Source organism: Nicotiana tomentosiformis, chromosome 9 (assembly GCF_000390325.3).
Source record: "Nicotiana tomentosiformis chromosome 9, ASM39032v3, whole genome shotgun sequence".
Lineage (NCBI taxonomy): Eukaryota > Viridiplantae > Streptophyta > Magnoliopsida > Solanales > Solanaceae > Nicotiana > Nicotiana tomentosiformis.
This window is the reverse complement of record NC_090820.1, coordinates 106724587-106738510: the sequence shown is the minus strand read 5'-3', so window position 1 is coordinate 106738510 and position 13924 is coordinate 106724587. Positions and strand designations below refer to the sequence as shown.

At 32.8% G+C, this 13924-nt stretch overlaps 1 protein-coding gene and 1 long non-coding RNA gene across 3 annotated transcripts; both read right to left on the bottom strand.

Annotated features, from left to right (window-relative positions):
- Positions 1–7669: 7669 nt before the first annotated feature.
- LOC104119845 (two-pore potassium channel 3-like) lies at positions 7670–9932 on the bottom strand. Its single transcript, XM_009631436.4, has 2 exons — positions 9053–9932; positions 7670–8328 (listed from the first exon to the last, which is right to left on the bottom strand). The coding sequence occupies exons 1-2, from the start codon at positions 9919–9921 to the stop codon at positions 8178–8180; spliced, it is 1020 nt and encodes a 339-aa protein (XP_009629731.1). The 5' UTR covers positions 9922–9932; the 3' UTR covers positions 7670–8177.
- Positions 9933–12046: 2114 nt separating this feature from the next.
- Positions 12047–13624, bottom strand: LOC108949164 (uncharacterized). 2 transcript variants are annotated; one of them, XR_011411073.1, is made up of 4 exons: positions 13337–13624; positions 13151–13252; positions 12936–13028; positions 12047–12399 (listed from the first exon to the last, which is right to left on the bottom strand). It is a non-coding gene; the product is annotated as an uncharacterized lncRNA (long non-coding RNA). The 2 variants fall into 2 exon arrangements; XR_011411072.1 differs by having other exon boundaries at positions 12047–12373.
- Between the last annotated feature and the right edge of the window lie 300 nt (positions 13625–13924).

Sequence of the window (13924 nt, the reverse complement as noted above, 5' to 3'; positions counted from 1 at the left end):
TGGAACAGTCCTGGGACGTCCTCGACCTCTACCACAGGCTGGAGCCCTCCCTCGGCCTCTAGCAACTAGGGGAGTATCTCTTCCCTGGTCTGGGACCTCATTAGAGCACGTTCTCACCATCTGTGAGAGAATAAGAGAAGGATATTTAGTACTACATTAATTGCACGATGGAATATGAAGAAAAGTAGTTTTCTAACACTCTATAGCCTCTCGAAGATAAGTACATACGTCTCCGTACCGATCGGCAAGACTCTATTAGGTCTGCTCATAACTTGTGAGACCTACGTGAACCTAATGCTCTGATACCATATTGTCACGACCCAATTTTACCTATAGGTCGTGATGGCGCCCAACACTACAGCTAGGCAAGCCAACAAATAAATTAAACATATATCAATTATTTTCAGAATAATTTTCTAAGAAATTTTATTATTTTACTAGCAATATTAAAGAAATTTGAAAAGATACCGATTAACTTAAATCCAAAAAAATAATACAATTCCAAATTCTACCAATGTGTATGCCAAGAACTAGCGTCACAAGTGTATGAGCATCTAGTAGATTATACAAAACTCCAAAATACTATCTGAAATAAAAATAGACAGAATGAAAATACAAGGAGAGACACTGGTAGCTGCAGAACGGCTCAGCAAGGCAGCTCGCTACTACGCCTCTGGATAACGTGGGTATAAGACGATAGGTCCTCTACTAGTACTTGCCTGAGGTCCTACACAAAAAGTGCAGCAAGTGTAGTATGAGTACGTAAACAATGTGTACCCAGTAAGTATCAAGCCTAATCTCAAAGTGGTAGAGACGAGGTGGCCGACTTTGACATTCACTATGTGTCAATAATAATAATTGAAATAAAATTAGAATATCTAAATCAACATGATTCACAGAATTAATAATAATTTATTTAACCAGCAAAAATAATTAAATTCCTTCCATTCCAATAAATTTTCAATTTATCAATTAGTTTCATTTAAAGAAATAACAATAATTCATTAATAGGCAGGGATAATAATTCTTTAAATTTCAAAGATTTTTAATTTATCAATTAACTTCACAAGCTGCAATAAACTATCAAAATATCGTATAATTATTATTATTAGGCACGATTTTTGCTGAGGTCGTACGACCCGATCCAGAGTGTCGCATACACTGCCGGGGGATGCAGCGCGATCCATAGATGCAACTATCCTGCCGAGGCGTTCGGCCCGCTCCACAAGAAATGAGGACATTTTCTCATGTACCTCCGAAACGAGAGTATATTCATTATAAGTTAAATTCTGGAGGATGAACAATTTCTTTTAACAGTTAATTAATTTAAACCTAAAATTAAGCATATGAGATTTTCATCTTTTAATATCTTCCCTAACAATTCAATATATATATATATATATATATATATATATATATATATATATATATATATATATATATATATATATATATATATATATATATATCAAATAATTTAATTAAGTAAAGAATACAATTTACATAAGTAATTCATACTTTTGAGTCCTAAACTACCCGAACTTTAGCATTAATAGTAGCTACGCATGTACTCTCGTCACCTCGTGCGTATGTAGCCCCCACAATTAACAACAATTATTAATTTAATCACCTATGAGGTAATTTTTCCCTCACAAGATTAGACAAGAGACTTACCTCAAATTGCTCTAATTTAATCCGCTAGAAGGTCTTTTTCATGATTATCCAACTCTGTCTGGCTCGAATCTAGCCAAAATAATTCGATACAATCACTAAAAATTATAGGAATCAATTACATAAGAAAATACTACATTTTCAATAAAAATCCGAAATTAACTCAAAATATAGCCCGTGGGGGCCACGTCTCGGAATCCGGCGAAAGTTACGAAATATGAACGCCCACTCAACCACGAGTCTACTCATACCAAAATTACTAAATTCCGATAACAATTTGGCCCTCAAATCCTCAAATTTATCCAAGAGGGTTTTCAAACTTTTTCATCTTAATTCACCAATTAAATGATAAAAACAGTGATGGATTCGGGTAATTTAAGCAATATTGAGTTAAGAACACTTACCCCATTATTTTTTCTGAATATCTCCTAAAAATCGTCCAACCAAATCCGAGCTCCAAATCATTAAAAATTCAGAACTTAAACTCTCTGCCTAGTGATTTCTTCTATGCGATCACGAAAAATCCCATGCAATCGCGAAGCATATTCTCCGCAAGCCTACGCGATCACGAGCCTCCTCACGCGATCGCGAAGCATTAAGCGCGTGGTCCAACTTCTACTTCGTTTCCTCTTCGCGAACGCGGTCTTAGCCACGCGTTCGCATAACACGACTTGCCAAACTTACGTGATCGCGGACTTGCCCACGCGATCGCATAGAACAAATTTAAAGCTGCCAAATTACCCTACGCAATGGCAGACGGACTTACTCGATCGCGTATAAGGAAATCAGAGAAAATTCCAGTAGCTATTAGCAATCTCCCAAAAGCCAAAAATGATCCGTGAGCCGTCCGAAATTCTCCCGAGCCCCTCGGGTCCTCAACCAAATATACCAACAAGTCCCAAAATATGATACGAACTTACTCGAACCCTCAAATCACACCAAAGAACGCTTAAAACACGAATCAACATAGATTCAAGCCTAATGAACTTTGAAACTTCCAATTTCTACAAACGACGCCGGAACCTATCAATTCAAGTCCGATTGACCTCAAATTTTGCACGCAAGTCATAAATGACATAACAGAGCTATGAAAATTTTCGGAACTAGATTCTGACTCTGGTATCAAAACGTCAACTCCCCGGTCAAACTTCCAAACTTAAATTCTTATTTTAGTCATTTTAAGCCTAATTTAATTACGGACTTCCAAATAAAAATTCTGAACACGCTTCCAAGTCTAAAATCACCATACGGAGCTATTGGAATCGTCAAATCCTGATTCCGGGGTCGTTTTCTAAAAATGTTGACCGAAGTCAAACTTGGCACTTTAAGGCCAACTTAAGGAACCAAGTGTTCCGATTTCAACCCGAATACTTCCAAGTCCCGAATCAACCATTTCCGCAAGTCATAAATCATTAAAAGCACATACAAGAAGTTTTATTTTAGGGAACGGAATTTTAAAAGTTAAAATGAACGGTTGGGTCATTACACTATTATTTTAAAAATTTATAATTCTTTCGTTTTATTGGATGAAATTAGTGGTGGCTCTTCCCGACCAGATGTTATCTAAATCCCTTAAGCGAAGATGAAAATAATCCCTAAAAGTCTCAATTTTTTAATGTAACCATTTATTTTTTGGACTTTGGCGCCTTATATGACAATTTTCTTTGTATTATTTTATCACATTTATCTTCAAGAAACTTCACGTGGCGTCAGCTCAGGGGCATATGGGATAAGAATAATAGCATCGTTGTTAATTTTATTCGCAAAGTATAATAAAGATGAAACGTAGACAATATGTAAAAGGGGAAGAGTAAATCTGACTATTTCCCCTTTTTACATTACATGAAATATTAACAAGTATGTCTGAACAAGTTTTCTGACTATTACTATTTCCCCGTTTTACATTACATGAAATATTAACAAGTATGTTTGAACAAGTCTTATAAAAATCTTAACCACGAGGTAGGGGTGTCAATGGATATTTAAAAATCAATTAAATCGATCGAATCGTACCGTACCGAACTGATTTCTTGATTTCTTTTATTAAAATTGTAGATTTTTATATAAATCTACAACCGAACCAATAATTAGGGTAAGTTTTTTATTTTATAAAAATAAACCGAAAAAATACCGAACCGTACCGAATAAATTTACATGTGAAAAATATATTTATATATTAAGTTTAAGAATAATAACGTATTAAAATTTTCCTTGGGCCTTGAAATTGCGAAAATGGTTACAAGCAAACAAGTAATTAAACTCAAAATCTTAATTCCCAAACTTATAATGTTACTCCTATTGAAACTAAATTATTTCCAACATATTCACTAGCAAGACACAAGCTATTCTAGTGATTAGTAGCAAACTACAATGTATTGAATATGTTTCCTTTTATATGATTTAAATTTGTCTTTTTGAATATTTAATCTTCTATAGACTTTATTATTGAGTTCCAACTTGGTTAATATCTTTTTACTCGGTTTGTTTAGTTTCTTTTACGCTGCTGTAGAGTAGTTGATTATCTATACTCTGGCCATATTTAATATTTTCTTAATTTATCACTCTTTAAAGAGTAGAAATATCTAGAGAGTTTGTTAAGTCCTATAAAAGTACGTATGTTATTGCATTCTATATCTACTAGTGACTTTTACATGACATTTGAAAAATAATACCGAAAATTAACCAAACCATACCGATATCGAAGAGAAACCGACATGATTGAGACGGTTTCGAAAAGTCTAATTTTGGTTATGCATAATAGAATAATCGAAAAATTGATATAGTACAAATTTTTAAAAAAAACCGTTCGAACCGAACCATTGACACCCCTGCCTTGAGGACCTAACTCATAGTACTAACATCAATTAATCACGTTTACACTTATATGATTTTTGGAGTTCAAATCATGTAGGTTGATAGTGCATGAATTTTTTATACTATCAAATTAAGTTGATTTAATAATATAAAATTCTTTACAAAAATTTTGATATAATTAAATATTAGTAATAGTGTAAAAATATTGAAATTGTTAGTATATACGTATAACTTAAAAACTGAATATTCTACATACTCACACATATTTGACCCAAAAGCACTCAAAAAATCAACATTCCCGATCATCAATATTCGTCAACTTATCACCAAAGAGTGTGTAGGATGAATGAATTTCCTTCCTTTAACGAGAAATCTCAAGTTCGAGCCAAATTTATAGTGGGAAGTGATTCTTCCTTTAATAAGCTCTACGTGACATAAATTTAAATTAATCGAACTAATAATTTCTAATACGGGATGCATAAAGAAAAAAATCAGCTACTCCACGTGTGTAATGTTGTGTATTAGTCAACATCTTTTTCACTTTTAAAATTACAAATGATGCTTGCTTCAAATTTAAACAATTCGAAGTAAAAAACTTGATAAACACAGAACACCACATTTGTCTATCATCTCTTTCTCAAACTTAGAATATTTTAAAAGCTAATTTCAGATCCAAATGTGAAGAGTCTTTAGCATGATCTGACCCTGGACTCAGAATAATCTTCTATACTATTTTTGATCAGGTCTAACCACAGTGGCATTCTTTATTTATACTATATTCTACCGGTATTACATTAAAAAAAAAATAGTAACGCATCCACGAATTATTTTGCGTTCATGTAGGGTTCGGAGAAGGGTCGTACCCCAAGGTAGTATGATGTAGGTAACCTATCCTAAAGCAACTATCAATATCTGATTTCACGGCTCGAACCATGAACTAAAGGCCAATTGGAGACAATTTTACTGTTCCCTTCTCTACCAAGTTACATAAACCTATATAAATACATTTGTTAAACAATATTGCATTCATATACCTGGACACCACATCCTCCTTCATGACTGCGAGAGAGCTTCGGAGAGTGTGTGCAGGAGCGTACGCGGAACTTTTCGTAAGCGATGTCGTATTTACATAAACAAAAAAAATAAATAAGTATTATTTAATATTATTTTTTTCACTAGTTGAAAGTCTTGGCCCAATGATTTAGTTGAATATTATTGCGAAGGGGAGGTGCAGGTTCAATTCTTCTGAGCCTCAAATTTTTTAACAAAAATTGCTCATTCAAAGGTGTTAAAAAAAATAAAATGTCTATGTCCAGCATCAAACCCCTACGGACCTTTACAAGCCCAAATGTTAGCTTATCAGTAGACCAAGAAGTACTCTTTGTCAATAAGCGGTGTCATTACTATATATTACTTTATTTTTACAGAATATTAGTATAAATATTTAATATTTTTTTGCGGCGAAGCGGTGTCGGATGACTCCGCTTCCACCATGTGTATCTGCCGATGTGAGTTTGTTCTGGTTTTAGAGGTTTTTTCCCGAAATATATTGACATACAAATGCAATTTTTTTTATAGCAAAAGCCCATCATATAGATGGGAGGTTAGGCCCGACCTCAACCTGTTGATTGTCATACAAATGTGTCAATTATCAAGGGACTCGAAATATCCAACTTATAATCACATTTATCAAATGAGATTTATAAATCGCAGTTACTAAGTACAATTTATAAATCACATTCTTTAAATACGACTTCTAAATCGCATTCATGCATCATTCCATTAATATTACATCGACTTATAAATCACAAATGCGAACCCCATATGCGACTTTTAGCTCCATTTTAAGTGCATTTTTTAAAACATAGTTACTATGTTTTGCGCCATTTGTAAAATAATTATTCCTAAATGATGTAATAAATGATCAATTGTCATCCCGAAAATGCACTAGTTATTTCAGTTTATGTGACATTATTTCTTATTATTTCGTTCCAAAAAAAAAATTGGATGTGAAAATAATTAATTTTACATTTCGTAATTACCTTTAACGAGAATTTTTTATATTCACAAAAAATATTATGGCATATCTAATGCTAGACTAGAAGTCACAAAAGCTTTATAACCATACAAATAATATAATATGTTTAAATACCACAATTTTAAAAGGTATTCATTTGTTTGTTAAATAATATACCGATTCAAGTTATGACACATCATCATCAATTAAAATGAAAGAAGTATACTTTACGCTATTTGATGCTCAAGAAGATACTCCAGTTTGGCATTATTCCAATAATGACTTTCCATAAGATTAGAAAGAGCAATCCTTACAGAGGTGGTAAAAATTGAACATGTCTTTCAAGGGGTATTAATGGTTCTTTAAAACGGTAAAAAATATATTTGAATTAGTTTCAAAACAATCTTAACCTTGAGGCTCTGATCATGAATACTAATTTTCAGGTGCGGAGGCAAAAATCGAGCTACAGGTTCGGTCGAACCCAATAGCCTTTGCTTAACAATGTATTTTGTGTTCAGAAATTTATTAAATATGAACAAAAAAGGGCAGCCCGGTGCACTAAGCTCCCGCTATATGCGGGGTCCGAGAAAGGGTCGGACCACAAGGGTCTATCGTACGCAATCTTACCCTGCATTTCTGCAAGAGCCTGTTTCCACGGCTCGAACCCGTGAACTCCTGGTTACATGGCAACAACTTTACCAGTTACGCCAAGGTTCCCCTTCTCATTAAATATGAACAAATATTAAATCTAAAATCCAATCATTAGCACTTAAGCTACCTTTTGGAATTCATTTCTTGTGCATTAATTGACAGTGCATGAATCTCTTACACTATCAGGTTAAGTCGACTTACAATAATATTGAATTCTTTAATACTAGTTTGATTTTGTAATTTATAAAATAGAATAATAATATGTTATACTCGATTAAATTATACTATTAATATAAAAATAATTGTACTAATAATGTAAAAGGCCAACATCTGGGATCATCAATATCCATCTACTCACCACCTAAAGAGTGTGATTGATTGGTGAAATTCTCCTATCCTTAATCATATGTTTCAAATCTAAACCTCTAGGGATGAAAAAATTCCTCGTGGAGAGCGAATACCATCTTTATGCATTAAAAATAAATTTATCTACGCATTATCTTTTTCATACCTCACTTATGAAATAGTTTGTTGTCATTGTTGTTGTGCTCCACGCGTAATATCATGTATTAGTCAACATATTTCACTTTTTAAATTACAAATGATGCTTACTTCAAATATAAACAATTCAAGTAAAAAAAACTAGATAAACACAGGACATAACATCTGTCTATCACCCCCTCCTCACACTACCATTTTTTTATAAGCATATATCAGATCCAAAAGGGTCTACCCATTCTGGTATGATTTCTTTATACTAAATTCTACCAATATTACAAAAAAAAAAAGGAGAGAGAACATTCTAGTGGATGAATCATTCCGCATTTATCCAATTGTTAGTGGATAATTTTATGGTTTGAACCCCTGACCATTGGGATATGTGAAGACAACTTTACCCGTTTCCCTTCTCTACCAATATTACATAAACATATACAACTACATTTATTAAACTATAATTAATTTAAATACGTGCATACCACACCTTTCTTGATATTCAAGAAAATACTTTAGTTTGACATTATTTTCAATAATCACTTTCCATAAAAAGATCAGAAAGAGTAATCTTTCCAGAGTTACCAGTGTCCCATCTCTCAAAATATTTGCTGATCAACAATACATCTCTCTCTGTGATCTTTCCCAATTCCTTCAGTTTATATATCACATAATCTGATTTACTGCCACACACATGAGACTCAAAATTAATGCATAACCAAATCTAGCTTAAAACCCCATAAATAAATTTTGGAAATAATGAGTCAATGGCTAATGAAGAAACACAATTTAACTTAAACCTTGAAATTATTTTTGCACTTGACCCCTAATAGACTTTCAATTTGAGGGTAATTTTAAATCATAATCAAATATTAAGGGGTAAATTTTTAACCTTTATTCTCGAAGAATTGGAGAGTAAAACTTATATACTATCTATTTTTACATCTTACTTTCAGAAATTTACGAGATGCTATTTTTCAAGGGAGTCAACTTTTCGATCGGAAAAAAGATGGTCGTGTGCCAATCAACTAGGAAAACAAAAGCTTAACATGTCTTTCTTTATCTTTTTCAAGCTTAACACATGTTTCTTCATGTTTTTCAAGAACTTCACTTAAAAGCTATGTTGTTCCTATGTTTCAAAAATATCGTCGGATGTGTGTTGGATCCTCAAAAATAAATAGTATATATTTTTGTAGGATTTTCTTTCAGAAATAGTCTTCCTATCTCACAAGGTAGGATAAGATCTGCGTATATAGTACCCTCCCAAACCTTAGTTATACGAATATACTGGGTATATTGTTATATTTTTGCTAAGATTCAACACGAGCACGATAATACTTTTTAACGGTCCAAGCAACACAGGTTAAAAGATGTTCACTTAGAAAGGAAAAGGAAAAGTTTTTTTACCTGACAAAACCGTTATTATCAATGTCTGCAGCATGAAAATGTTGAACAGAATCCTGGTCTAGCACCCATTCTTCCAATTCCCTTTGCTTTTCATCAACTTTAACTTCAGCCAATAAAAGAAATGCTCTAGCAAAAGCTAGTGTAGAAGCAAGCAACCAAATTGATGCAAAAATTCTTCCCCCCATTGATTTAAATACCTTTTCACCATATCCAACAGTAGTAACTCCAATAACTGAAAAATAAAATGAATCAAACCACCCAATCCTCTCTACAAAATGCATAAAAACAACTCCAATTCCAATACAAAAAACCAAAACACTCATTGCTAGTGCCACTTTGATTCTTGACCTTATTCTTTCCTTGTTCAAAGAATTCTTTTGAAAATCAAGAAAATATGTAACCAGTCCAGTGAGTAATATATTAATAAATCCAAAACCAACTAACACAAATAATATAGCAAATAATTTGGTAAGTGTACTATTTGGTTTTATATCACTATAACCAATTGTACGTAAAGTTATTATGCAAAAATATAGTGCATCAATAATTGGATGAGTTTTTGTAGTGGACTTAAATTGATCATTGAAGAAAGAACATAGAGTTACACCAATAGTTAAATAAAGAATTAGAAGTAACATAGCTTGTTTTACAATAGAATTTTTTTTCACAATATGGATTGGATTTGGAATTGGTGATGGATAGTTTTCAATATCATTATATGTGGACATAGATGGATTAGACTTCGATTTGTAAAGGTTTTTCTTTGGAAATAATGGATAATTTGAGTCAATTAAAATTGAACTTTCATGATTGGATTGTTGTTGGTTTGAAGATGAAGAGGAAGAAGGGAGGAGAGGCTCTTTATCCATTTGGTTACTCTTTTTTGGTTTGCTTGAATACCAAAAATAAGGTGATCTTGTCTTATTATATAAAGACATGACTTAGGGTGTGTTTGCTATGTAGAAATTTTTATATTTAGGCTCCGTTTGTCCATAAAAAAAGAATCCATTTTCTTCAATTTTGTTTCTTCAAAAATGTGTTGTCCCTAAAATTTGCAAGTTTTTGAAAAGAATTCAAAAATGAGTTTTTCAAAAATTACTTTTTCAAAATTTTCAGAAAAATCTTTTTTCCCCACTCACAAAACTATAAATTTTTTTAGTGAAATACATGTCCAAACATAATTCAAATTTTAAATACCAGTTTTCAACTTAACTCCAAATACTACCTTTTTCAAAAATTATAATTTTTTTGTTCAAATGCCTACGTAGTTTTTTCTAATTTCAGGAAAATAACTTCCCTAGAACACTACAAAAAAGGGGTAAATTTCGGAGGTTAAAATTGCAGTTTGCGGAGGTTAGAACCTCCGCTATTTGCTGTCACGGCGGTTGAGCAAATCCCCCATAGTAAGCATCGCCACTATTAATTTGCGGCAGATAAATGCGGGGTTTCCCGAACCGCCATGACAGTAAATAGTGGAGGTTTCTAACCTCCGCAAACTGTAATTTTAACCTCCGCAATTTCATACGCGAAAATAGATTTTTATTTTTAATTTAATTTTTTTTTTGAGTGCAGTGGTTGTAAACCCCCGCAATTTCTTATGTGTACACCATAAGAATTTGTTCAATTTCTTTTTGGAGTTTTTAACCCTATCTATTTTTAAATATATTATAGAATTGATTTTTTATCATCAATATGCCATACTTTTTCCCTAATATCAATTGAAATATTTATGCTTAAACCATTACATTAAAATTAAGAAACATCAACATTTCATTAATCGTGAAAAATACTATGACAGAGTAGTATCATATATCATCAAGCTAAATTAGAACATAATTAATCATCTATATTAATCAGCTATTACATTGTCCTAATACATCCACTTCAATTAAAATGAATCTCAATGGCTGTTACTGGGACTACTAGCGCCAGAAGATCTTCTTGCATCCGTCGGTGAAACGGGTCCACTAGTTGCATTACTTGGCTGTAGCAAAAAGTAAAAATAAAATAAAAATACAACTATTAAGAGGAATATCAAGTCATTGAGATGAAATATATGTTGTCTACTTAAACCAACAAAAAAGATGAAAGATAAAAAGTTAAAAGCATCTTGGTTTTTAAATAGGTTCATAAAAAGTGAAATTGTTTTGCCCAACAAAATAGCCTGTGTGCTGTTCAAGTATGAGCTTGACAAAATTTAAAAAATTAGGTATTCTTGGCTCTTGAGATCTGGATTACCCAACCTTGTCTTCTATTTCTGATTTGCGAGATGAGATGGCAAAGTAGCTGACTGTGCCCACTCCAAAACTTACCTAACCAAATCTTTCTTCTCTTCCCTATGATTTACTTTTATTACTATCGTGCTAACTCTTCTGTCTTTGTGACAGTATTACCTCAACAAAGATTCTTCGTGTAGTCTCAAGAACTTTGCAGTTTAGGAAAATTTGGTATAGCTTGATACTAGGCACCTAAACCCCACGACAATACAGTATATTATTCCATGCTAAGTTGTATTTCCTACTTAGTGGGAGGGGGGTAGCAGGGGACAAATAGAAATGGAAATAGAAAGTCTTTTACTTAGTAGTCAATGAAAAGTGGATGAAGATCATGAGACACTAAGATCTATATCTCACTAGAGACTAAATATTAGGCAAGTTTTGCCCAGCAAACATCCCAAGTTTGGCCACTAATAAACCAGAGACACTTTCAATAGAATGATTCTAACTGGAGCAACTCATTCGTTCTTATTAGACATGCACACATGAAGGAAGACATTAATGTGGCCTTTCAGAATCATAAACATCACTAGTCTCTTATCATTATGATTCCTTTTCTTTTATAAAAACTTCCACCAAGATCAAAAGTAAAGATATTTGAAGTGATCAATATCACTTCCAAAACTCCATAGTCGCACCGGTTATCATAGTGACTCTCATCACTTTACAAATGAAAAATAAAATTGCACAATACACTAAAAATAAAAGAACTTAGCATTTAACATTGTAAGAGGAGAAGCAAAGATCCCAGTAAATTGTTGTGGTATTGACCCTTCCTTCATTATCATGTATGCTTTGAGAGTATTTATCAATTGATTGTACTTCTCTTGGGATCCAGAAGAAGAACATCCAACATTATTACTCACAATTTTAATATTACCAAGACGAAGATTTGTCTCTCTGAAAGTATTGCTTGGAGTAGCTCTAATCCCAAACATCTCACCCTTCCAGGGTGCTCTTTGCCTAGCACCTTACCAACAACATCATTTGGAGTAATTTCAGACTCATTCACTGTACTTTCACTCACTGCTAGCTCAATTTTTTCCTAAACACAATACACATCAAAAACATCTGAGCCAACATTATAAATCGGTTATTACTACGCTTCACAATAATTATCTATTTCCTGCCATAAGGTGCAATCAGATTACTACGCATGCCATAGTCTGGGCATGCCATATGTTCTCATGCTTATCAGATGGCAGATGCAACCAGTAAAGTGTTAAGGTGATCAGTATGATCTATTTGAACATTGCCAAATCTGTTGTCAACTTCCATACATACTTTAAAAAATGTTATCCTTCCTTATATCTCATGAATATAAGCCTATCAACATGTAGTAAGTACACCTTAGAGCATGTAAACAGATGAAGATATGACTGACCTTGCCAAGCTAATGCTAATCGTGGAATGCAACTGGAGTCTCCTAAATGAATAACATAAGGTACATTTTGCCGATAAATGAGTCATGATAAATAAACACGTATTAATAATAACTACTCGTGGAGTATAATACAAAAGTTGCACCAAAACTTGTAGAGATCTTCAGAATATAAATCACTCCATGGAAATTATTTGTATTTATAACAATCATGAATGTAACTTACACATATTTCTTTTTCCTACTCATTTACATATGATCCATCATTTTTCGTATGTGTAGTAAGATAAAGTTGTGCTCGTCCAGGCTTTCTCCCTGTCTCAGCCATCATACATCCATCTATGTATGAAAATAAAAATAAGTCAGAATAGTTTAATTAAAGTAAAAGAAATAGATACAATATCTAAAATTTAAATAGTAAAGTAAGGTAAATAATGTGACATCTTTCACTATTTCAAGCCTTCTTCTAGAATTAGGTTTGGAGCCACCGGTGTGTGGAACTGTTTGTTTGTTTCGATTTTCAGCATTTCTTTTACACATGTTCTAACAATAAGATACATTTCAGTCAATTATATAAATGAATAATCATATTTTTATGCATTTCAATGAGACGTTTCAGAAAAATACCTGAGTTTCTTCTTTATAACGGTAGTTCACAAAGGAAGTCCATTGATCCCGAGTAATACCTACCGGAACATTATCCATAAACTCATCTTTGGTTTTAAGTGGGTCTTTAAACTCATGCCACAACTTCTGCCTACTTGCAACCCACTTCTTTGCAATAGAGCGATAAACATATTCTCGTGCAACTTCCTCAATGGTCATAAAACAGAAATGAGGCTTCAAAAATAAATTTTGGTTAGTTTATCTTTTAAATACAAATATAAAAACAAAAGAAAAAATAGAGATATAGAATTTATGTGATACAATTTTAATAAAAATTCTAGTTTTGAGTACTTGGACCCTTCATACAATTCTTGACTTCCATCTCTAAGCAACTCGAAAAAGTCTTTGTCATTTGAAGCATGCTCATCATTTAACCTTTCTTCACCACCTGCTACTTGTGACGGACCTACATCAACCCCATCGTACCTTAGGCCCCCAAATGCTTCATTGATCAATAATTCTACAGGATTTTCAGGAGGAAATGTATCTTGTATAACCTCAATATTTATAGAATTAGGAAGTACATTTCCTTCACCATGAATACTGCAA